Here is a 24,389-nt window from a genome sequence, read left to right on the forward strand (position 1 = left end):
TCATTTTGTAATATTGACAAAAAATCATTTTATTACAAAGGGAGATAACACTGGAACTATTCCATCCTTGAAGGGAGTTCTTCTTCCAAACCCTAAACTTTCAACTCTGTTGCAACCAACATTTGCATTATATGGTCTGGTTGCTCCAACTGATGGGTTTTTGTCAGCCTCAATGTGACTTGTTGAAATCCCCAGAGCTGTAGCCATAGCGACAGCCATATCATACTTGGTCATGTTTTCGTCCCCACTCCAATGATATATTCCTCCTATGCTGGCATCCTGAAGAAATACACACATGTGTTTGAAAATTGAATGATTTTTTGATTGATAATTATTTTTATCCTTCTAGGCTTCTACATTCATTTATGAGATGTTGTAAAAATTAGACATATTCAACACTTCTGTGATACTGGGTATGACTAAACAGAAATATAATCACACCCAACAGGCTGGCATCAGTCTAGATTCAAGATTTTGATCAGTAGTTTGTAAACATATTACTTTTTTTCAGTATTAGAATATTTGGTTATATCAGAAGAAAAATGGATAAGGCATGTGCAGGACAAAAATGGTCACAGTGCACAGGCAGATAAGGATGAAGCAGAGATATGGCCAATATTGATATACAGCTTCCAGTACTTCACATGAAAAATGGTCAATATCACTGACAATTATATACCTTAAGTTGAGGAACTGAACACTTCAACTAAATTTCATTTTTTTATGAGTTATGAAATAACTTTTGAAACCTGCAGTGTAAAATATCTTTCTGGATTCAAGGAAAAAATCAGCTCGCTATTAATATGAATGTCAAGAAACTTAAATAGTTTTGCTAATGATATCGGGTCCAGGAGAGTAGGCTGGTACATGTTGTACATACCTGTAGCTTTTTGTCGGACAACTGTCTGATGACCACTGCTATGTCGGCACAATGTGTTGGAAACCTCCGCTCGTAATCGTTCATGATACATTTATGTCCCGTGTCCTTGACCTTATCAAACAGAATAGTGACAGCACTCTCATCAAGGTTCTGCACATCTCCATACAGGATAGGAACACGTAACACGCCGTTATCTGTGGATCAAACAGTAGGATGAAGGAGGAAAGTTTTATTATTTCTACCTCATCTTATGATGTGTTTGCATAATTCATCACAATGCTTGCTAAATTCTTCAATTTTGAGGTAGACATCAGAACTTTTGTGATAATCCTTTGGCTGCCAGTCATTAATTACTGCTGAAGACGAACTAGACTGGACCTAATTTATATATCCAATGAGGAGTAAACGTAGACATTCAGAAAATTCTGTTTTATCAATACTAGTTATTTAAAAACTGAATTATCTGAAATTGAAGTTACTACTGCATCATTAATCTAAAAGATTTACTGGTAAAGGCAACAAATTTTAGAAAGAAAAAAACATTTAACATTATGAAACAATTAAGTTTGTACTTTATATACAACTAATAGAAACTGTCTCAAAAGACCATTTCCAAAATTGCTAGACGATCCTTTCAAGTGTTATACAGTATACTGTATTATAGTATTTAGCAGAATGCATGTTAACAACTACCAGAAGAATTTGATAAGTTGTCTCCCCTTGTCTTATTTTTAATGCTTGTTTTTTTATGTCTTACCTTTTGAAACCTCCAGAGTGACCAGTTCTCCGTCCCGTTTGCTGACCCCGTACTTGTTAAGAGGATTGGTTGATGCGTCCTCGTTGTATGGAGGATTCTTGCCATCAAACACATAGTCAGTACTGATGTATAGCACCCAGGCTCCTGTCTTCACTGTCAAGCAAGATTAATTCTGGATAAGATGAACTTAAATCAACTATTGCTACCGTCTTCCCAGGAAAATATGTTGTCTAAGAAGTTTATAGTGACTGACCATAACGTTACTTTGCTCTATTTGGTTAAAGGTTTTAGAAATGTTGGTATTGCTAAAAGTATATCATCAGCCTTGCTACAGTTCAAATATTTAAAAAGAAAATAAGAAAACTTTCCTCAACTGCCAAGCTAACATACACAACTCCTTCTAATCCAGTTTATTTAATAGTTTGAAAACACTTTAATATCTTACCTTGTGGACATGATAATGATTGTATTTTGAAGATATTACAGGAAATTCATGTACAGTTGTGTTAAACACATCCAAGTATTATATTTTATTTTGGTGATATAGGTATTCATTGTTATCTTGATTTAAAAAACAAAAAATTTGCATTCAATAAGGGTCTCACCTGCTAATTCACAAATGTGTCTAGTGGCATCGATGTTTAGCCTCCGAGTAGCTTCTGGTTGCTTTTCCACAGCATCTGGTTTACGTTCTGCAGCACTGTGTATTACTACCTGAGGCTGTGAACAATGAAAGTGACTAATATATTTAGTTCCTATGTAGACCAGTCTTAAGGACACATGCTACGTTACTGTGAAATCAACCCCCTTTACAAAAGAGTTCCGCGCTAAAAAAAATAACTTGCACTTTGTGACTGGTAATTTTGACTTGGTTTATATTATTGACATATTTTAAATTTACACAAGAAGTTTAGATTGGAGTCATTTATAACATCCCATTTAAGTCATTCTGATTAAAAAAATAAGAATAATTGAAAATATTTTAAGGGCGATAATCCACAACACAAATCGGGTTTGATATGTAAGGTAACATATAACCTTAACTTCAACACACAACATTATAAAAGTCAAGTGTTAAGTCTCTCTATTTGTACTGGAAACTTCTTGTTTATCAGCCATAGTCGCATACATCAATACTCCCCCTTTTTTACTTGGAAAGTATTTGATAAGTTTTTGATATCTGCATGTATTGACAACTTTATTTAAAATTTCCGGTCAAAAAAATGCCATGAAAATGGTGTGAGTAAAATATTTCCCCAATAAACACGATTGATTGAATAGATTGCTTTCTTTGACTTTGGTGCTTGATGCCTTAAATGTTCCCATAAATTATCTGCCTTAATTGACACCTTAAAACAATAGTATTACATGACATGAAGGCAATCACCTATATAGCTACTTGAGTTCAAAGAGGCTGGAATTCCTGTGCAATAATTAATGTACATGGAATAGCAAGAAATAAAATCAGCAATATCCCTACTCAAATTTGATTTTATTATTGCGAGGCTAAAAGTGAAATAATTACCTTAAAATCATCAAAGACTTTATTTAGTTCATCATTTGATGTAATGTCCACTTTACGCAGGTTTCCACTCGCTCGTGAAAATGCAAGCCCCAACACTTCCCATGATGCATCACTCAAAAATTCCTTGTACACAGCTCTTCCCAAGAGTCCAGAGGCACCAGTTATCAACACTCTCCTCGCCATGGTTACTGCTGTCTATAAAATTTTATGTGATGAGACAGTGAACTATTCATTTTGTGTTTATAATTGCATGGCCAGGTGCACCTGGTTTTAATACTTTTTCCCCAGACTTTTATATTTTTATAAATAGGTGCAGTTTTTATTTGATGGTTCTGGTTAGTAATGGTTATTTGAATTGCTTTCAATTTTTTTCAACTAAGTTAATCTTACGACAGCCAATTTTGTACAAAATATATTATTGAGATTGGTGGATGTTTAAAATGATTGACAAGAGTAGGTTATGGCGGTCAGCCTTACTGTTATCCATTATTGTAGATATTAGAGCTATGTATATAAACATACAGTCAGTTACCCTGGGGAGAGCACTATTATTGCATGTCATTGATAAAAAGAAGGCCAGAATTAAATGATCTACCAGAAACAGTTCAGTTATGTCATAAGGTCACTTGTCACTTAACAAATGATATACAACAATAGATCATGTTGTACATAAGGCTATTTATTTACATGGACATTTATATTTACAGTATTAAGTATACAACTATAGTAAGAACATACTTGAACATTTGTTGTCATGTATTATGTTTTTAAATAACAGCATTGATTCAGTACAGTATTGAGGTTATTACAGTGAAGGTATCACAAGGCAGTAGTTTGAACACCCAATTTTCATTGGGTATAACAACACAGCTCTAGACTTGCTATTCATTAGCTACAGCCGTACTACTATTCATACTAGTTAAAACAGCACTGCTCTGATCGCTAAGCAGTATTTAAAATAACACTGCTCTCACATGGCAGTTGTTGAAATACGACTCCTCTCATCTGGCAGATGTTAAAACAGCACTGCTCTCTCACATGGCAGTTGTTGAAATACGACTCCTCTCATCTGGCAGATGTTAAAACAGCACTCCTCTCACTTGGCAGTTGTTAAAGCAGCACTGCTCTCTCACATGGCAGTTGTTGAAACTGCACTACACTTTCACTTGGCAGTTGTTAAAACAGCACTGCTCTCACTAAGCAGTTGTTAAAACAGCACTGCTCTCTCATGAGGCAAATGTTAAAACAGCTCTGCTCTCTCACCTGGCAGTAGCTAAAAAGCACTGCTCTCTCACTTGGCAGTAGTTAAAACAGCACTGCTCTCACATGGCATTAGTTAAAACAGCACTTACACTATCACTTGGCAGTTGTTAAAGCAGCACTGCTCTCACTTAACAGTAGTTAAACAGCACTGCTCTCTCACTTGGCAGTAGTTAAAACAGCACTGCTCTCACATGGCATTAGTTAAAACAGCACTTACACTATCACTTGGCAGTTGTTAAAGCAGCACTGCTCTCACTTAGCAGTAGTTAAACAGCTCTGCTCTCTCGCTTGGCAGATGTTAAAAAAGCACTGCACTCTCACCTGGCAGTTGTTAAAACAGCACTGCTCTCACATTATGTAGGAGTTAAAACAGCTCTGCTCTCTGACAAACAGCACTGCTTGCACTTGGCAGTTGTTAAAACAGCACTACTCTGACTTGGCAGTTGTTAAAACAGCATTGCTTTCTTATTTGGCAGGAGTTAAAACAGCTGTACTCTCTCACTTTGCTGTTGATAAAACAGCACTGCTCTGATTTGGCAGTTGTTAAAACAGCACTGCTCTCTCATTTGGCGGACTAATTTGGCAGTAGCTAAAACAGCACTGCTCTCTCACTTAGCTGTTGTAAAAATAGCACTGTTCTCACCTCGGAACGGCAAAAATAATAATAATTAAATGTTAAGGCCACGGTTATTGGCTCGTTATGAGAAACCCCTTCCCGGACAATATTACATAGAATCTATGATAGATAGATAGCACAGTGCCTACATGTCGAGTATCTACATGTTTAGCGTTAGTGTGTATAGGTGCTCAGACCCTGACAAGTCATTGTTTCCATAGTCTACATGTTGTGGATAGTTTACAACCACCGTACTAGAGAAAAACATGCACCATACTAACGAATGTCAACAGTCCACATACTCGCACATCTCACCTTCCAGGTTTAAACAAATTCGGTTAGAGTTGTCCCCCTTAACTTGTATGATGTTTTTTTTCTGATCAGGATGAGGCACCTTCAGGGGTACTCGTTTACCTGTATGGGTCAGTTATTCGTGTCCGTTATGATCAGGGAACACACCACAGTCTTTAAATGTTTATGATTGGTATTATTATTATTATATTAATATTGTACGTATGTGATTGTTATGATAATTATAAAATAAAACCGTACATGACTCAACAGGACTCCACTAGTCATTTCTAAAATTAGCCAATCGGACTATACCTTTCTAAATTTGGCAGAATAAGTCATTTCATGTGATGGATTTGGGTCTATCACCTAATCAGCATAACTGTGATATCCTAGGGTAATCAAGGTGAGTAGCAGAATATACATTGTATACGTACTGTTTAGTCTCTAGAATGGCAATGTATTGATTTTCTGCGCCACATTAATGAATTGTACAGCTAGGTACCTGCTGTTCAACACATCTTAATAACATAGCAACATTATGAATTATGTAATTTTCATTGATTGATATGGTATACATATCTACATATTGTATAGTTGCTGAATATGAATTAAAAATTTAATGTAATGTATATATATAACAGAAATTAATATACAGTTTAAACTAAAAATCACACTTTCAAGATCAGGCCCATGTGTCACATGTTCTACAGCTTTTCATTAAAAGATATTTGAATTTAAAAGTCTGGAAGAGTGGTTTGCTTATTTTACAAAACAAGATCATGTTTCGTCAGTACAATCGGGTACAATAGCACCTTCTTACTTCCGTTTCGTTCGTATATCCATTTTTCGCCACATCTATCTGGAAATAACAATGGCTATCAAGCAATTAACAACGGATTAATCTTCTCGCACTCTTTAACAAGTCCTATCTTCCGATCATGATTGTGGTATGTCGGTTTGCCCGAGTTGACATGTCTGTCAAAATGTCTAAGTCTGGTGTCAGGGCCAGAGGTTACTCGGGCTAATACCAGACATATATCTGTCAAAATGTCTAAGTCTGGGGTCAGGGCCAGAGGAAACTCGGGCCGACAGTAATACCAGACATAAATCTGTCAAAATGTCTAAGTCTGGTGTCAGGGCCAGAGGAAACTCGGGCCGACAGTAATACCAGACATATATCTGTCAAAATGTCTAAGTCTGGTGTCAGGGCCAGAGGTTACTCGGGCTAATCCCAGACATATATCTGTCAAAATGTCTAAGTCTGGTGTCAGGGCCAGAGGAAACTCGGGCTGTATGTTGGTATGTATACACAAATAGTACAATAATTGAACACCTACATGTTTTAAAATCAGGCTACAGTGTAGCAGTTAAGTGACAGCGAAGTAATTCCTTTCCTATGATTTTTTGCATGTCTTTGATCGCATTCGAAGGGGATGATGGGGTAATTTATATTTCAGGTGACGTTTTCGGCCTCGATGAAAATTGCTCAAATCAGGTTACGAGCGATAGACAGACAAACAAATTAAGTCCACAAAGGTTTCATTACGTGGCATTTACACTTGGTCAAGTCACCCTTCATGTCACTTGAATCACTCGGATTAAAAAAAACCAGTTTTAGTCATAGCTGCCAGAACCGGAGCTTAATTCTAGGCCCGATCGTTTTTTTTATTATCAGACCATAGATCAGATAATAAAAAATTAAACAATAAAACGATTGGGCCTAGAAGCAACGGTTTCCGGAGCTATTTTAGTCATTGCAGGTGCCGATACTGTATAGTGTCGGGTTTATCATTTCAAAAACTGAAATATATAAATATTTTTGTCTTTAGTAAGAAATTTAAAACATGTTAACAAAATATTTTCACTTCTTCCTTCCCCAGATGGCAACGCGTATTGGCACACAACACGACTACAAAGGTGCGACATTTCTTTCGTTTTACACTTCATGGTAGTATGGTGACGTCAGGTTTGTCTGTCGACACTGAAACCGGAGATGCAAGACAAACGGACACTTTTTAAACCGGAAGTGGATATACAGATTTCAAAGACCGAATATTAAGTCTTGCCACACGACGAGGAAATATTGTATGCATTAATAACAGATAAAACTGAAACCAAACACATGGTACAAAAATATGGAAAACGATAGTGCAATACCAACGGATAACCCGGAAACGGATTCTGACCATGTCAAGGTTTCAAACGAGTTTGAGATTTATTTAGTACCTGAACCTCTGAAAATAGTATCCAATGCTATAGTTGATGGCGATTTCACATTATACAAGTCTACCTTCTGTAAAGGAATTTTTGATGTGAAAGAAGCCTCATGGATTTTGCACTTGATCTGTAAACGACAGATTGGTGCGAGCGCTGCCGAGTTTTTGCGGGAAGCCATTCGATATGGATGTGACACTAGAGCTAAAGATAACATTGAATATATGCCTATACATGTCGCTTGCTCATTTGCAAATTACCATGCCGTGAAGTTCCTAGCTGACCTCGATCCGTCACTCTGTAACGAAGTCGTTGAGAACTCGGTGTCTTTCTCCCCTCTCATGATGGCAATTGATAAATTTTCAACCGAGAAAGCAGATGATTTTTCCAAAACGGTAGAGGTCCTTGTCAAATACGGAGCAGAGGTTAATACAAGTATGAGAAGCTACAGCAACACACCACTGTTGAGTGCCGTGTTTCATTACGAAAGGATGCCAGATATTGTTCGTATTTTACTTGACGCTGGTGCTGACGTCACTGCGCGTTCTTTAATGTACAGAACACCTCTTATTTTGGCCGTCTCTCAAAATGACGAGCAGTCCGTTATATACCTTCTTAAAGCCAAGTCGGACCCAGATGCAAAGGACAAAATGGGCTGGACACCTCTACGACTCGCTTGTCAGAAACAATACGCACCAATCATACGAGATCTTGTTCAATATGGCGCAGATATCAATTGTGAAAGGAATAAGAACAACAAAGACATATTGACCGATGCCATCCAAACGTCACATGGCGATATTACGGCACTTCTGTTCGATCTGGGATTGAAGGTTACACCAGAAATCATCATGTTACAAAATCCTGTGGTGCGTGCAATAAGGAAGAGAAGCAACACACATCTGAAGATTCTACTTCGCGAGAATTGTCCACTTGACGAGCCTTTACACGAACTTCCGTTAATAGAGGCAGTTCAGACGAATAACACTGATGCTGACGTGTTGGATACTCTCATCCAATCAGGAGCTGACTTTTCTGACGCACTGTTAGATTGTGCATTAACCGCCAGGCCAGGAGATGAGGTGTTGGCGAGTTTGGTGGCGAGATATCACCAGGACGTCAGGACGCTGAAGACGCTTTGTAGTTTCTGTGTTAGAAAGTATCTTGGCCTCGGAATCAAAGGAAAGGTTCAGCGTCTGGTTGACGATCACGTGGTCCCTCGATCTCTTGTTAAGGATATTATGTTGGAGCATGTTCTCAATGTGTAAACAGTATATACTATATCGATCGCTTTGACATCCGAAGAGGAGGTCCAGCATTAAACATAACACATAATATTATTTAAAGCTGCTGAAATGAAATTACTCTGGAATGTTGAATTCAAACTTGGGATTACCTTTTTGTGTCATCTGTGAAACAAGAAAGTTATCAAAAATAAAGTTTGGTATTGAGAAAAAAATATACCTGCTATTACTCCCTACATATTGTAAAATACAAAGGGGGGAGGGGGGATCAAGTAAATCTGCTGCACCCATGGCAACAATATTTCGCTATCTTATTTCTCTATATCTCTAGCTACCTTTTTTTTCTAGCGCCTTCAATCACTTGGCAATTCTTTACTTCTGGCTTTAGTGTTGAATGTTCGCCTGGGTGAGGAAGGCAATGGGCTCTGTCCCCATGACATGACATACCAAAGTCCATAGAAAAGGGGTGCATATTTCCTGCTAAACATCGTTCAGCATTTAGGGTAATGGCAACAACTGGTTCACCCTTTGTCAGTATAATGTGACCGGGCGGAATGCTTCGGCGTGGTATTTCAGTGGCGTAACAATATAAAGGATCAGATCAGCGCTATCGCAAGGAGGCAAATACACCTACATACCATGTCTTCATCATATATACATTGCACACATACATTTCACACCTAAGTCACGTTCTTAAGTGACATTGGCTGTTATTAGAATGTTAAACCGTATGAAACTTAACTTGGTTCGTTTCCTAATGTCTTACCCCAACAGAACCCAAAACCCAAACCAAGAAACATACCGTTCAAAAAGGGTAAAGGTAAAGCTTACACGGCACTAAATGTAACTATTATTCTATTATAGTATGCTGCACGTAATAATATAGAAAATATGTTTTTGAACTTTATTTACCTCCATTGAGATAATTGGTCAAAGTATACATTTTAAGTTGCAGTGAATAAGATGTCATACATATAAGCTTTCTATCCTCTTCATGAGTACACTATAGATAATAATAATTAATATCCATCTATGTACTGTATTACAAAAATAATAAAGACGAAATACTCCGGGAACGGCCTTGAATGATATCTGAAGCCAAAGTATAGGTCGCAGTGACCTGTATTTGGTACGAGTCATTTTTCTTTTTTAGATGACGTACCAAGTTGATTATCCTGAATGAAAGATGAATATTAAACGTTTGCTTCGGAAACTTGTTTAACCAGTAATGAATATGCATAATATGCGTCCCGAATTTGACTCCTGTAATTTTTGTTCTCGTTTTTAATTAATTAATATTTTCAAATACTCAAATCGTGAACAACTTTATTTCTGTAAGATGCATCGCAAAGTGAGATAAATTATTTAGGGGCCATCAAGAGTGATTAATAGAAGTTGAAATTACTTGTTTCATAATTGTTGTAAAAAAAATAATGTTTATACATGGATGTGATTTATTATGTAAAAATAACAAACACAAAAGCGACAATTGTAATTAATATATTTTGACCTGGTAGTACTCTTTGGTGGACTTTTTTTACATTCAGTACTCAGTAAATAAACGAATCCCCGAGCACCATGTCATTCGACGACTTTAACTGTACTACACAGGAGAGGCATTAACACTGCCAGACATTGTAACAGTACATTGGGAACTTTTGACGTATATTTATGCAGCTTGTATGGAGCTTTGATAAATACTTTCAGAACTTACAAAAAATAATATAGATAGAATACACAAAAATATTTAGAAAGAAAAAGTAGAAAAATCAACAGCAGTGTCATAAGTGTCAAAAACTTACGAAAAATAATATAGATAGAATACACAAAAATGTTTAGAAAGAAAAAAGGAGAAAAATCAACAGCAGTGTCATAAGTGTCAAAAATACCACGGGGCCAGAGCACAGGAACCTGAGAATTTATTACATCTATATTTGGACCTAAACAAAGGTGTTCAGAGTAATTTGACGTGTGTTAGGGGTTCATATTGACTTTCGGTAAAAATGTCATCCCATTGATCATTGGGGGGTCATTTTTACCTAAAGTCGATCTACACGCCTAAAACATGTAAAACTACTCTGAACACCTTAGTTTAAGTCCAAATATAGCTGTAACAAACTCTCATGTCCCTGTGGGCCAGAGCAGTATACCTTCCCTCTCACTAATTAAGCTGACCGAGTCGCACTACAGTTAAATCCAAAATATAATTAAGGAGCTATTGAACGGAATACTACTGTAGATTTCTCTAGTGTCTTATACCTGCGGTGGGACAGGGATCCTTAATCGCGGGTGTGTGCAGAGCGTTATGTTCTGTGTACGCATAAAGTCCTAATTAAGAACCTGTGTAGAACCTACCCACGGTGTTTGTACAAAGAACCTACCCATATCAAAGCCAGTCACTCAATCGATACCAATCGATACAATAAAGTTTAATGAGTAACTTGATATGTCTTAATTCTATTGTTTGGTCTGAGATTATCTTTTTTTTTATTGTATAATAAGTTTGGGAAAATGTAGAACTGTAGATAAAACATAAACCATGTGACCGACTTGCGTACGAATCCAATGTCAACTCTCACGCGTCAGCAGATTTGTGTGCCTTTCAAACTGTCACCGGTACAGATTAGTTATATATCTCTATAACGGAGCGACACCCATACTGGACAACACACATATATACACTACCCTGCTACCTTGTGGTCTGTTCAGTGGTGGTATTGTTACACTCCTCAGGTAAACCTAAGTGTTGTTGGAAGGGACAGCTAGATCTCTGGAGCCAAGTCGTACTAGGTATGTTGATTGTTGGAACAAATATTCATTTAACAATGAACGGAGAATAATTTCGTATAATAAGTACACGTACACATACTGATATAGCGTTAACATAGCTTTCTGTATTTATAGGACGAACATTTTGCAGAAATTAATAAACATGGATAGTAAACATTACTTACTTTATGATGTTCTCTGTCTGGGTTAGAAAGCTTTATGATGTTCTCTGTCTGGGCTAGGAATGTTCGCCACGATTTATACTGTTCTATGTCTGGGCTAGGGACGTTCGACAAGCTAACATGGATAGTAAACATTACATACTTTATGATGTTCTCTGTCTTCGCTAGAAAGCTTTATGATGTTCTCTGTCTGGGCTAGGAACGACTAGCTTATAATGTTCTTGGTCTGGGCTAGGAATGTTCGACAAGCTTATTTAGGAATGTTCTCTGTTTGGGCTAGGAACGACTAGTTTATAATGTTCTCTGCCTGGGCTAGGAACGACTAACTTATAATGTTCTCTGCCTGGGCTAGGAACGACTAGCTTATAATGTTCTCTGTCTGGGCTAGGAACGACTAGCTTTATGCTGTTCTCTGTCTGGGCTAGGAACGACTAGCTTTATGCTGTTCTCTGTCTGGGCTAGGAACGACTAGCTTTATACTGTTCTCTGTCTGGGCTAGGAACGACTAGCTTATAATGTTCTCTGTCTGGGCTAGGAACGACTAGCTTTATAATGTTCTCTGTCTGGGGTAGGAATGTTCGACAAGCTTTATGATGTTCTCTGCCTGGGCTAGGAATGTTCGACTAGCTTTATGATGTTCTCTGTCTGGGCTAGGAACGACTAGCTTTATACTGTTCTCTGTCTGGGCCAGGAATGTTCGACAAGCTTTATGATGTTCTCTGCCTGGGCTAGGAATGTTCGACTAGCTTTATGATGTTCTCTGTCTGGGCTAGGAACGACTAGCTTTATGCTGTTCTCTGTCTGGGCTAGGAACGACTAGCTTATAATGTTCTCTGTCTGGGCTAGGAACCACTAGCTTTATAATGTTCTCTGTCTGGGGTAGGAATGTTCGTCAAGCTTTATGATGTTCTCTGCCTGGGCTAGGAACGACAAGCTTATAATGTTCTCTGTCTGGGCTAGGAATGTTCGACAAGCTTTATGATGTTCTCTGCCTGGGCTAGGAACGACAAGCTTTATGATGTTCTCTGTCTGGGCTAGGGATGTTCGACAAGCTTTATACTGTTCTCTGTCTGGGCTAGGAATGTTCGACAAGCTTTATACTGTTCTCTGTCTGGGCTAGGGATGTTCGACAAGCTTTATACTGTTCTCTGTCTGGGCTAGGGACGACTAGCTTTTAATGTTCTCTGTCTGGGCTAGGGATGTGCGACAAGCTTTATGCTGTTCTCTGTCTGGGCTAGGGACGTTCGACAAGCTTTATGATGTTCTCTGTCTGGGCTAGGAATGTTCGACTAGCTTTACACTGTTCTCTAGATGTGGGCATAACAGCTAGCTGTATAGTGATCTCTACCGGTCTACTTTGATTAGCATAAGTTGTTATTAATTAGCTTTTCATTCAAAAACATAACAGATAGGGAGGACATATTTCAATTTCAAATAAATAATTTCTAGAAATTCAATATTGACCGTAAGATTGATGACCGAGATCAAGTTTCTGTATCGATTGGTATTATTGCTTTCATAATGTGTTTTTTTTATAGAAATATTTAGAATGGATTATAATTGGTCTTATTTAGGAAAACTTTACAAAGAACATATGAACACAGAAAAATTGTTCAAGGAAAAACTATTAATTCAAAACATTTGAAAGGAAGAAATCCCTGAATGAATGCGTATTAAATTTTCTTTCAAAAGAGAACTGTTTAAATCTAGCAATATTTCCATAGCGTTATCACTTTTATTTCTAAGGGCTATATAAGGGTATTCTGGCTTGTTTATCTATTCCGTTTACTGCGTATACTTACCTGAATTGATATTAATTGCGTATGATATATAAAGAAAACAAAACAAATTATAAACTGGTGTACAACATGACCAGGCCGTGACATTAGAAGACACATGTCTAGGTATGTGTGCGTACGTACATGTCGTGGTAAAATTCAAGGTTAAGTCATATCTAGTTCATAAACACAATCTGTAGCACGTGGGTTAGGAAGGTGTGTTACGAATTAGCCAATCATCGTCGTTGAAAGTCTTGTACCGAATCCAGGTTAAGGTCGTTAATTATATATAGCATGTGACCCGTATGTACTCATACATTTGTATACACAGGACAGTGGCGGAGTGCAAGCTGATCAGAGAAATAGTTCTCGTTTGGTATTTGACTAATTTCGGGTTTATTTATCACAGACAACATTTTTTTTCTGGATAAAATAAAATACTAGGTGCAGATCTAGGCTGTTGGTTATGACGACTTTAAGAAAGACAGCTGTCTGTGTTATTCTATTTTTTTGATGTTGTTGTAGCCTGTAAACATACGGCGACTCATATGTACTGAATGATCTCCGAAAGCTCTTGCCCTTTCACGGCTCCCGTCTGCCGGTACAGGTTTAGTTTTTTTTATTAACTTGGTGGACTTCAGTACGGACAATTTTTCCGGCCAATGACGATAAAGAGATAACTAAATGTACCGATGAACAGAGGGAAAATAAAAACTCATGGACTTTGTCTTAATGCTGATTTCACAACCGAGAGGCAAATACCTTTTTTTTTACATTGTTTACTTTTTCTGAAACAAGGTAACTATTAATCAAGTTTAAAGTTCAAGTACGAAATTGTTTCGAGAGTGTCCCAAATAAACATGTATACATTGTATAATCTAATGTTATTTTACTACAACAGTATGACACATTATATTCTAGAGCCCCTACTGATATGTTAATTGATACAAAAATCTAAAACAATAATGTAGGTCTACTTCAAGCACAGATCTTTCAGGATATAGAAGACCATCCTAACAACACTAGCAAACATTTGTGCAGTTTGAATATGTTGTGTTGTGAAAAAATTAATGAAGACTTAAATAAAAATACCAAAGTTATTCATAATTAGTTACTTCACGTGTATATGGTACACACACGAAGGTGACCATAAAAACTTGCCCAAAGTCTTCATCAATGGGCATATTTGGAAACCCTGTGTTGTAAGTTTTGTCCTTCAGCATTTGACATCTATAGAATTAATAATATTCAGAGCAAGCGTAGGTTTGCGAAGCAGGGGTATTTCTATCAAGAAAGGGAAATTAAATAATAACTCGTCCTTGATGGTCATGTTTAACGTAAAGACCAGGGGAAGCGAATGAAGTAGCAGAGTCTGTAGTGTCCCTGACTTGAAGCTTATCAGGGTAAATACGACCGGCATGGTCATTAAATGTCTTAACTCACCGTTGTCGACGTCATACCATGAGTCTATTGTTATTTAAAGAACAAGTATTGTCGAAATACTTCTCTGAACTATTTCTCTGACCAGCTTGGCAACATTTTGCCTTACTCCGCCACTGTCCTGTGTATACAAATGTATGAGTACATACGGGTCACATGCTATATAATTAACGACCTTAACCTGGATTCGGTACAAGACTTTCAACGACGATGATTGGCTAATTCGTAACACACCTTCCTAACCCACGTGCTACACATTGCTGACAAATATATATATATTTCATACTGCAGTATAAATGCCCGATGCTATTCATTTCAAAGCATGACTATTATTTTGATTGTATTCGGCTGTCAAAGTCTTATTTTCATTTTTTTTTTAAATCCCTCACACCATGCAAACGGTTGTAATATTAAATGCGCATCATATTCTATACGTGCCAATATCCTGAGAATAAAATGAGAAACGCCTGTTGTGTGAATAAAGATAGATCTTGTTGTGTGGTGGATATAATGTGCATAACAGTACAGTTATTTAATATATGAATGTTTTCGATTTTTTTAAACAGGATGTCAGAAGCAGACTCAAATATTGACAAACCGAAACTGTATGGCGAGTACCTGCAGGTAGGAACAGGACGACAGAGCCAATACATGTGTAGATGGGACACAGTGTAAATATGTAGGTGGGACACTATAAATAGGTGGGACACTATAAATAGGTGGGACACGGTAAATATGTAGGACACGTTAAATATGTAGGTGGGACACAGTAAATAGGTGGGACACGGTAAATATGTAGGTAGGACACAGTAAATAGGTAGGACACGGTAAATATGAAGGTGGGACACAGTAAATAGGTGGGACACAGTAAATAGGTGGGACACGGTAAATATGTAGGTGGGACACAGTAAATAGGTGGGACACAGTAAATAGGTGGGACATGGTAAATATGTAGGTGGGACACGGTAAATAGGTGGGACACAGTAAATAGGTGGGACACGGTAAATATGTAGGTGGGACACAGTAAATATGTAGTTGGGACACGGTAAATATGTAGGTTGGACACAGTAAATAGGTGGGACACAGTAAATAGGTGGGACACGGTAAATATGTAGGTGGGACACAGTAAATAGGTGGGACACAGTAAATAGGTGGGACACGGTAAATATGTAGGTGGGACACAGTAAATAGGTGGGACACAGTAAATAGGTGGGACACGGTAAATATGTAGGTGGGACACAGTAAATAGGTGGGACACAGTAAATAGGTGGGACACGGTAAATATGTAGGTGGGACACAGTAAATAGGTGGGACACAGTAAATAGGTGGGACACGGTAAATATGTAGGTGGGACACAGTAAATAGGTGGGACACAGTAAATAGGTGGGACACGGTAAATATGTAGGTGGGACACAGTAAATAGGTGGGACACAGTAAATAGGTGGGACACGGTAAATAGGTTGGACATAGTAAATAGGTGGGACACGGTAAATAGGTTGGACACAGTAAATAGGTGGGACACGGTAAATAGGTGGGACACAGTAAATAGGTGGGACACGGTAAATATGTAGGTGGGACACAGTAAATATGTAGTTGGGACACGGTAAATATGTAGGTTGGACACAGTAAATAGGTGGGACACGGTAAAAAGGTTGGACACAGTAAATAGGTGGGACACAGTTAATAGGTGGGACACAGTAAATAGGTGGGACACAGTAAATATGAGGGACACAGTAAATAGGTGGGACACGGTAAATAGGTGGGACACAGTAAATATGTAGGTGGGACACAGTAAATAGGTGGGACACGGTAAATAGGTTGGACACAGTAAATAGGTGGGACACAGTAAATAGGTGGGACACTGTAAATATATAGGTGGGACACGGTAAATAGGTGGGACACGGTAAATAGGTTGGTGGGACAGGTTAATATGTAGGTGGGACACGGTAAATATGTAGGTGGGACACAGTAAATATGTAGGTGGGACACAGTAAATATGTAGGTGGGACACGGTAAATAGGTGGGACACGGTAAATATGTAGGTGGGACACGGTAAATATGTAGGTGGGACAAGGTTAATATGTAGGTGGGACAAAGTAAATAGGTGGGACACAGTAAATAGCTAGTTGGACACAGAAAATAGGTGGGACACGGTAAATATGTAGGTTGGACAGAGTAAATAGGGGGGACACAGTTAATAGGGGGGACACAGTAAATAGGTGGGACACAGTAAATAGGTGGGACATGGTAAATATGAAGGTAGTGGGACACGGTAAATATGTAGGTGGGACACGGTAAATAAGTAGGTGGGACACAGTAAATAGGTGGGACACAGTAAATATGTAGGTGGGACACGGTAAATATGTAGGTGGGACACGGTAAATAAGTAGGTGGGACACAGTAAATAGGTGGGACACAGTTAATAGGTGGGACACGGTAAATATGTAGGAGGGACACGGTTAATATGTAGGTGGGACACAGTAAATATGTGGGACACAGTAAATAGCTAGTTGGACACAGAAAATAGGTGGGACACGGTAAATATGTAGGTTGGACAGAGGAAATAGGGGGGACACAGTTAATAGGTGGGACACAGTAAATAGGTGGGACACAGTAAATATGAGGGACACGGTAAATATGTAGGTAGGACACAGTAAATAGGTGGGACACAGTAAATAGGTGGGACACGGTAAATAGGTTGGACACAGTAAATAGGTGGGACACAGTAAATAGATGGGACACGGTAAATATGTAGGTGGGACACAGTAAATAGGTGGGACACGGTAAATAGGTTGGACACAGTATGTAGGTGGGACACAGTAAATAGGTTGGACACAGTAAATAGGTGGGACACAGTAAATAGGTTGGACACAGTATGTAGGTGCGACACAGTAAATAGGCGGGACAAAGTAAATAGCTAGTTGGACCCAGAAAATAGGTGGGACACAGTTAATAGGGAGGACACGGCAGATATGTAGGTGGGTAAATATGTAGGTAGTACACAGTAAATAGGTCGGACACAGTATGTAGGTGGGACTCAGTAAATAGGTTGGACACAGTATGTAGGTGGGACAGGGTAAATAAGTGGGTGGGACACGGTAACTATGTAGGTGGGACACAAAATATGTAGGTAGGTGGGACACGGAAAATATGTAGGTTGGACATAGTAAATAGGGCGGACACGGTAAATAGGAAATAGGCAGGACACGGTAAATATGTAGGTTGGACAGAGTAAATAGGGGGGACACGGTAAATAGCTGGGACACAGTAAATAGGTGGGACACGGTAAATATGTAGGTGGGACACAGTTAATAGGTAGGACACGGTAGATATGTAGGTGGGACAGGGTAAATAAGTGGGACACGGTAAATATGTAGGTGGGACACAGTAAATAGGTGGGACACAGTTAATAGGGAGGACACGGTAGATATGTTGGTGGGACAGGGTAAATAGGTGGGACACAGGAAATAGCTAGTTGGACACAGAAAATAGGTGGGACACGGTACATATGTAGGGGGGACACAGTTAATAGGGAGGACACGGTAGATATGTAGGTGGGGCGGGGTAAATAAGTGTGACACGGTAAATAGGAGGGACACGGTAAATAGGGTGGACACAGTAAATAGGTATGAGGGACACAGTAAATAGGTCGGACACAGTAAATAGGTGGGACACGGTACATATGTAGGTGGGACACAGTTAATAGGTAGGACACGGTAGATATGTAGGTGGGACAGGGTAAATAAGTGGGACACGGTAAATAGGTGGGACACAGTGGACACAGTAAATAGGTCGCATATGTAGGTGGGACACGGTAAATATGTAGGTGGGACACAGTTAATAGGTAGGACACGGTAGATATGTAGGTGGGACAGGGTAAATAAGTTGGACACGGTAAATAGGTGGGACACAGTAAATAGGTGGGACATGGTAAATATGAAGGTAAATATAAAGTTGTAGGCGGGACACACTAAACAAATTGATTGGACACAGTAAATATGAATGTGTGATGCTGTAAATATGTAGGTTGGATACAGTAAATATGTAGATGGGATCTATAAAATAATTATATGTGAAATATCTTTTAATATTGGAGATATAGCATAGGGAGTGAAAGGAGCCCCAAAAAAGGAAAGCAGGAGGAGAAAAAATATATAAAATGATATATGTATAAATTGTAGGTAAGTGGTTGAATATGTAGAGGGGGTTGGGGGTGTTGTAGAGTGGTTATGGATAACTTCAAGGAACATGTAGGAATGGTAAGAAATTACTTACCTGATTTCAGCTGAAGGAGATTTGAATTCTGCCTATATAGAACAGAGAACCAAAGATATTCTTGGCCTCAAAAGAAGATTAAGGAAATATGTAAAACCTAGGAGCTAGCACAAGCGGTTATCATATATTATAAATTACTTAATTATACAGTCGCTGCCTGTTGTGAGGAACTATGATTAATGATTCCCGCTTGTGACCCCTGTCCATTTGTTATTTAAAAGACACACGCTGTATGACCTAACACAAATTCAAACTACACATAGATTCGTTGGGATTTCGGTTGTTTTAACGTAACAAGGCACATTTCAAATCCATCTATATTTTTTATACCTGCATATCATTAAAATATATCATATTATACGCAAATATTGGTATTATATTATACACATAGCATTATTTGTTATCTAAAAGTAAGATTGTACAAATATATGGTTTATATCTAGACGGTATTAAACAACTAAATTGTGTCTACATTTTACATGTTTCACTGTTCATGGACGAACTGTTTACAGTAAGTCTACATTCTGAACTTTTACATATTATTGCAGTTGCCGAGCCTGTTGAAATGTCAGTCCATGACCAGTGCGGAGGCGGGAAAGCCAGTTCATGACGAACACTTGTTTATCATCACACACCAAGGTAGGGGAGGTCAAGGTCACCTCTGATATAAAGGTAAAAGAAGTCAAGGTCACCTTCAACACAAAGGGTAAAAAGGTCATGTTCACATTTAACACAACGGACAGCAATTCAGTGGGGAAAAAAGGGAAAATCCACCTCCTACAGGAAGGACAGAAAATATCAATGTCATTTCTTAGAAAACGGATATAAAAGATCATGTTCCAATTTGCACAGAAATGACAAAATGTGAGGTCAGTTCTCAAATAAACAAAAAATGCAGAAATCACGTAATTAACCCAACGTTAAAGGTTGAGATATCTATGATTGTGCCTGATAATGTATCTGTGATTGTGGTATTACGACTTATATCTGTGATTGTAGGATTGCGCCTGTTATCAATGATTGTCGGATTACGCCTGTTATCTATGCTTATTTGATAGGGCCTGTTATCTATGATTGGGGGATTGCACCTGTTATCTATAATTGTTTGATAGGGCCTGTTATCTATGATTGGGGGATTGCGCCTGATATCTATGCTGGTGGGATTGCGTCTGATATCTATGATGGTGAAATTGCGTCTGATATCTATGATGGTGAGATTGCGTCTGATATCTATGATGGTGAGATTGCGTCTGATATCTATGATAGTGAGATTGCGCCTGTTTTCCATGACTGTTGGGTTGCTCCTGTGATATATGTAATTGCCGAATCACACCTGGTTTCTTTGATTGTTGGATTGCGCCCGTTATCTATAAGGGATTTCGCTTGGATTCCTTACAGGTTTTTATGATTATAATTTAAAAAATATTATTCTTTATTTGTAGCATATGAATTATGGTTCAAGCAGATCCTGTTTGAATTAGACTCTGTCCGAGAGATTTTTACAGTGCCGGTAAGTTCTTTAAAAATCATGACCACATCATTTCGCGAAAGTGAATATACGAATTATTTTGGAGATGAAAGAAGTCGAGTATGGTTCCAGTTGTCGCTCTTGCATGAACAATTGCATTCTAGTCTTACTTTGCAATCCTGGAAACAGCGGAGTTGCGAAGCTAAGAAACATAAAATTTATGTATTTTAATGTGTGTCTGCTTCATTTTAAAGGGGTTGTGGAAGGCAAACTCGTCGTTTTGTCAGTGGAAAAGGTAGAATGTCTTACAATGCACGTAAAGCAGATACGTTTTACAAAGATATGTTGTCCAGGAAGGTTCTGACAATACATACCATCACCAAGTCCGAGTCAGTCGACATATGAACAGCGTATTTCTATTGTTTCAGGTACTTGATGAAGGCAAAGCAAGGCACATCAACAATCGGCTTAGCCGTATTACGCTTATTCTTAAGGTAAGGGTTCAAACAGATTTCAAGACCGTAAGTAAACTTTAAGATACACTTATCCTTAAGGTAAGGGTTCAAACAGATTTCAAGACCGTAAGTAAACTTTAAGAAGAAGGGGGACGTATGTCAACAATTCAAAATAATCAAACCTTTTTCTCTACACGTTTTACAGATATCATACTTTAGTAATTCAAAATAATCAAACCCTTTTCTCTACCTATTTCATTCACTTTTAAGGAAACGATAATTCTGGATCGAGATTGTTGACCATGTTAGAACATTGTTGTGAGATTACATACAGTTATCATGTTTCCAACCGCCCTTCTATTTCAGGACCATAGTCTCCTTGTAATTTCATGCGTTTTGACCACGTTTCATGTTCTGTTAATCTATTACATCAATGGTTGCTTAGGTGCTTTGCGATGCAGCGTCTCGGGTGAAGGGGTCGCGTTCTAACACAGGGTTATATTGACCTATACTTTCTGCTCCGACGAACACCAGAAAACACCTTTTTATGAAAGTTTGGGAAACCTAATTACAATAACATTTTGGGTGAAGATGTGTCTTGCAGACAAAAGAAGTTGAACTGAACTGAGCGTTGAAAGAAATACGTTTTTGTGTCATATTTTTCTCACGTTTTGGTACAGGTTGAATATTCATCAGCTGTTAATTCTACGGATAAATAATTGTTGCTCGCCAGAGCGAAGTTTCAGTGATTTCCCCAGTTTCATTGAATATTAGAGGAAACTCGTTTCGGGAGTTTTCAGGTAGTATTTTTTTTTTTACCAAACCTCATCTGCTGTTCAATATACGGGTGAAGATTGTTGACCTGTGACCTATATTTTCTGGACCATTACAGATTCTAGAACTATTCTGTACGCAGTTTAACGCGTTTCGTACGTAGGTCATTATTCGCACGTGTTATTTTCAAACCTCTTTCACTTGTATCTTATGTTTTAATAACGAAGGGGTAACTTTGTTTATGTATCTTTTCACCAGCGAATGCAGAGGTAGGTTTTCAAGTAAAATATAATAGAGACATACAACGCGGGAGTGGGCGGGTGTGGGCGGGAGTGGGCGGGTGTATCTATTGAGCTTGGGCTTTGTTCAAAGTTACATGTCTTACTAGCAATGAAATACCTTAATATTATCATTACTTTTCTTAACTTTCATTTTTCAGTTATTAGTCGACCAGTTTCTCATTCTGGAAACCATGACGCCGCTCGACTTTCTGGAATTTCGGTAAGGTTTATACCATGATTACTCATCTATGACACCATGAAATGGACCCCCTTTGTTTAAGACGACGTCTCTGATTAACAAATGTTTGTCAGTATGTTGTTAATTTCTTAAACTTCTTAAAAATTAAAACTCGAACTTCGCCAACGCCACTTACTACTATTACTTAAGTATAATGTAGCCTATCGATGGTCGATAATTCTCACTTATAAGGAGGAGAGGTCAACTGAGGAAAGAACCCCTGGCGATATTTACTGTGGTCACTTTGACTATACAAAGTCCAGATACCTATGGAGATGTACACTAAGCCATTGTTATTGTATACAGTTTCATATATCACACACTGTAAAGTTAATGTCACGCTCCGACGACTTACATATATTCTATGTACTCAGGTCATCGGAGCGTGACGTAATGTACATGTACTCTATCACATTAATCCGGCCATGCTAGTGACCAGTAAAGCGTATGTACCCTTCGGTGTTAACATGTACGAAAGGTTGATACAAGCGAATAAACAAAGTCGGTTCGTTTACACTAAGAGAGTATGCACACTTATTTGTTTACAATGTACATGTACATTGTGTAGTCCAGTGTCTCTCGTTCTAGCCCATGCGTTCATTGGAATTCTTTAGCTAGAAACTGTGCCCTCAAAGAGTGCAAATACAACTGTTGCTAATGTTATGTTGACGACATATCACTGGAGCTAATCGAGAGAGGGCCACAGAAGGAGTTGTCTGCCTATATCGACACTGTCGGTTCCACTAACGTCATGTCGAACTCACATCTGTGGAAGATATCAAGTGCACGATGCCTTTCTTTGACAACTTCCCTTTAATATACTAGAAGATGGTTGAACCGTAATGGTGTTTGTTTTACATTAGAAGACACCCAAGGATAGATGCTTAAACATCCATATCATCGCTAATGACACTAAAAGTATAGCGTAATAAGTATATAATTTAGCAGACGTAGTACGATTCTTGGAGAATAAAAGAAAACAAAGCAAAAACATTGGCGCACACCCATGAGACAACGAAAATAAGAGGTGGATTTCTGTAATGGGTTCCCAAGTAGGAATAAGAAAATGCCAATCATAAATAAAAGCCAAGTGAAAAGGGGAGTATATAAAAATCATCCAGCGGATGGCAAGGCAACAACCATGAAGTCACACAGGACCCCCCCCCCCCCCCCCCCCCCCCAAAAACCCATTTTAATACACGATAAGGAAGAAAAACATATTATGAAAAATATCTAGGATGAAGGAGTAAGACGCTTGCGAATCGGTGGCCAGGTGTTAAACAATGCGTACCCGAATCTATTCGCAAATCAAGTTTTATCTCTTACATCCTAAGTACCTAAGTAATCGATCCTGATCGACCTGTCGATTATATCATCATGGATTACATTTCAACATCACCTAAGTGCACATACATGTTACGAGTAATCTGTCTGATGAAAGGTTACAGAGTGCATACCGTACTAAAGTCATCGACACGTCACTCATACACATTCCACTGGTTGTACTACCTGAACCCGTGTACAATATATATATGATCTTACATGTTTCCATTTCATATGAGATTTATGAAACAATCTAAGAATTTTCCAATTTAGCAAGCCTCTGGCGAGCTAAAATGGAAAACTCATGATGAGTTAAATAAATTTCATATGAAATGACAACGAACATAAGCTCCTTTTCATCACATACTATAGAGTTTTCGCATTTATTCGTGTAAAACCACAATTTTCATGCAACCCTGAAATATAAAAAGTCGCCATTTTGACTCCAGTGCGTAAGTCTGTGACGTCATGTACTTGTCCTAGGTGTGACGTCACAATCGAAACAATTGAAACTTACAACCAATCACAGGGCTAATATGCAAAAAAATATTACACGGGTATATTGACTGGATAAAACAGTACATTATGTGATGAATTATTATCCCGAATATGT

At 38.3% G+C, this 24,389-nt stretch overlaps 3 protein-coding genes across 13 annotated transcripts in view; 2 read left to right on the forward strand and 1 right to left on the reverse strand.

Annotated features, from left to right (window-relative positions):
• On the reverse strand, positions 1-23,315 carry LOC110440444 (methionine adenosyltransferase 2 subunit beta-like). 10 transcript variants are annotated; one of them, XM_021483530.1, is made up of 6 exons: positions 22,992-23,315; positions 3,163-3,357; positions 2,243-2,357; positions 1,638-1,790; positions 881-1,074; positions 1-279 (listed from the first exon to the last, which is right to left on the reverse strand). In XM_021483530.1, the coding sequence occupies exons 1-6, from the start codon at positions 23,052-23,054 to the stop codon at positions 25-27; spliced, it is 975 nt and encodes a 324-aa protein (XP_021339205.1). In that variant the 5' UTR covers positions 23,055-23,315; the 3' UTR covers positions 1-24. The 10 variants fall into 10 exon arrangements, with proteins under 10 accessions (XP_021339205.1, XP_021339211.1, XP_021339207.1 ...); XM_021483536.1 differs by lacking the exon at positions 22,992-23,315 and adding an exon at positions 19,238-19,299; XM_021483532.1 differs by lacking the exon at positions 22,992-23,315 and adding an exon at positions 14,966-15,075.
• LOC110440442 (ankyrin repeat domain-containing protein 17-like) lies at positions 5,584-9,008 on the forward strand. Its single transcript, XM_021483526.1, has 2 exons — positions 5,584-5,738; positions 7,216-9,008. Exon 2 carries the CDS (start codon positions 7,471-7,473, stop codon positions 8,815-8,817), a length of 1,347 nt encoding a protein of 448 aa, XP_021339201.1. The 5' UTR covers positions 5,584-5,738; positions 7,216-7,470; the 3' UTR covers positions 8,818-9,008.
• LOC110440443 (tryptophan 2,3-dioxygenase-like) overlaps positions 11,354-24,389 on the forward strand; it is a 21,081-nt gene continuing 8,045 nt past the window's right edge. The window contains exons 1-6 of one of the 2 annotated variants that reach the window (XM_021483527.1): positions 11,354-11,583; positions 15,529-15,586; positions 19,786-19,876; positions 20,680-20,747; positions 21,134-21,199; positions 22,374-22,435. In XM_021483527.1, coding sequence (XP_021339202.1) covers positions 15,530-15,586; positions 19,786-19,876; positions 20,680-20,747; positions 21,134-21,199; positions 22,374-22,435 — 344 coding nt within the window. In that variant the 5' untranslated portion in view covers positions 11,354-11,583; position 15,529. Of the gene's footprint in view, positions 11,584-15,528; positions 15,646-19,785; positions 19,877-20,679; positions 20,748-21,133; positions 21,200-22,373; positions 22,436-24,389 lie in introns of those variants that run through there. The other variant, XM_021483528.1, reaches the window with a different exon arrangement.

Source organism: Mizuhopecten yessoensis, unplaced genomic scaffold, assembly GCF_002113885.1.
Source record: "Mizuhopecten yessoensis strain PY_sf001 unplaced genomic scaffold, ASM211388v2 scaffold11181, whole genome shotgun sequence".
Lineage (NCBI taxonomy): Eukaryota > Metazoa > Mollusca > Bivalvia > Pectinida > Pectinidae > Mizuhopecten > Mizuhopecten yessoensis.

What these genes read in the sequence shown, in the direction of transcription:
- LOC110440442 (XM_021483526.1), top strand. Translation starts at nt 7,471, where the DNA reads ATGGAAAACGATAGTGCAATACCAACGGATAACCCGGAAACGGATTCT.
- LOC110440444 (XM_021483530.1), bottom strand. Translation starts at nt 23,054, where the DNA reads ATGAACGCATGGGCTAGAACGAGAGACACTGGACTACACAATGTACAT. An exon ending in ACACATTTGTGAATTAGCAG is followed by an intron (nt 1,791 to 2,242) that starts GTGAGACCCTTA and finishes CTTGCTTGACAG; the next exon opens with TGAAGACAGGAGCCTGGGTG. An exon ending in CACTCTGGAGGTTTCAAAAG is followed by an intron (nt 1,075 to 1,637) that starts GTAAGACATAAA and finishes TTTGATCCACAG; the next exon opens with ATAACGGCGTGTTACGTGTT.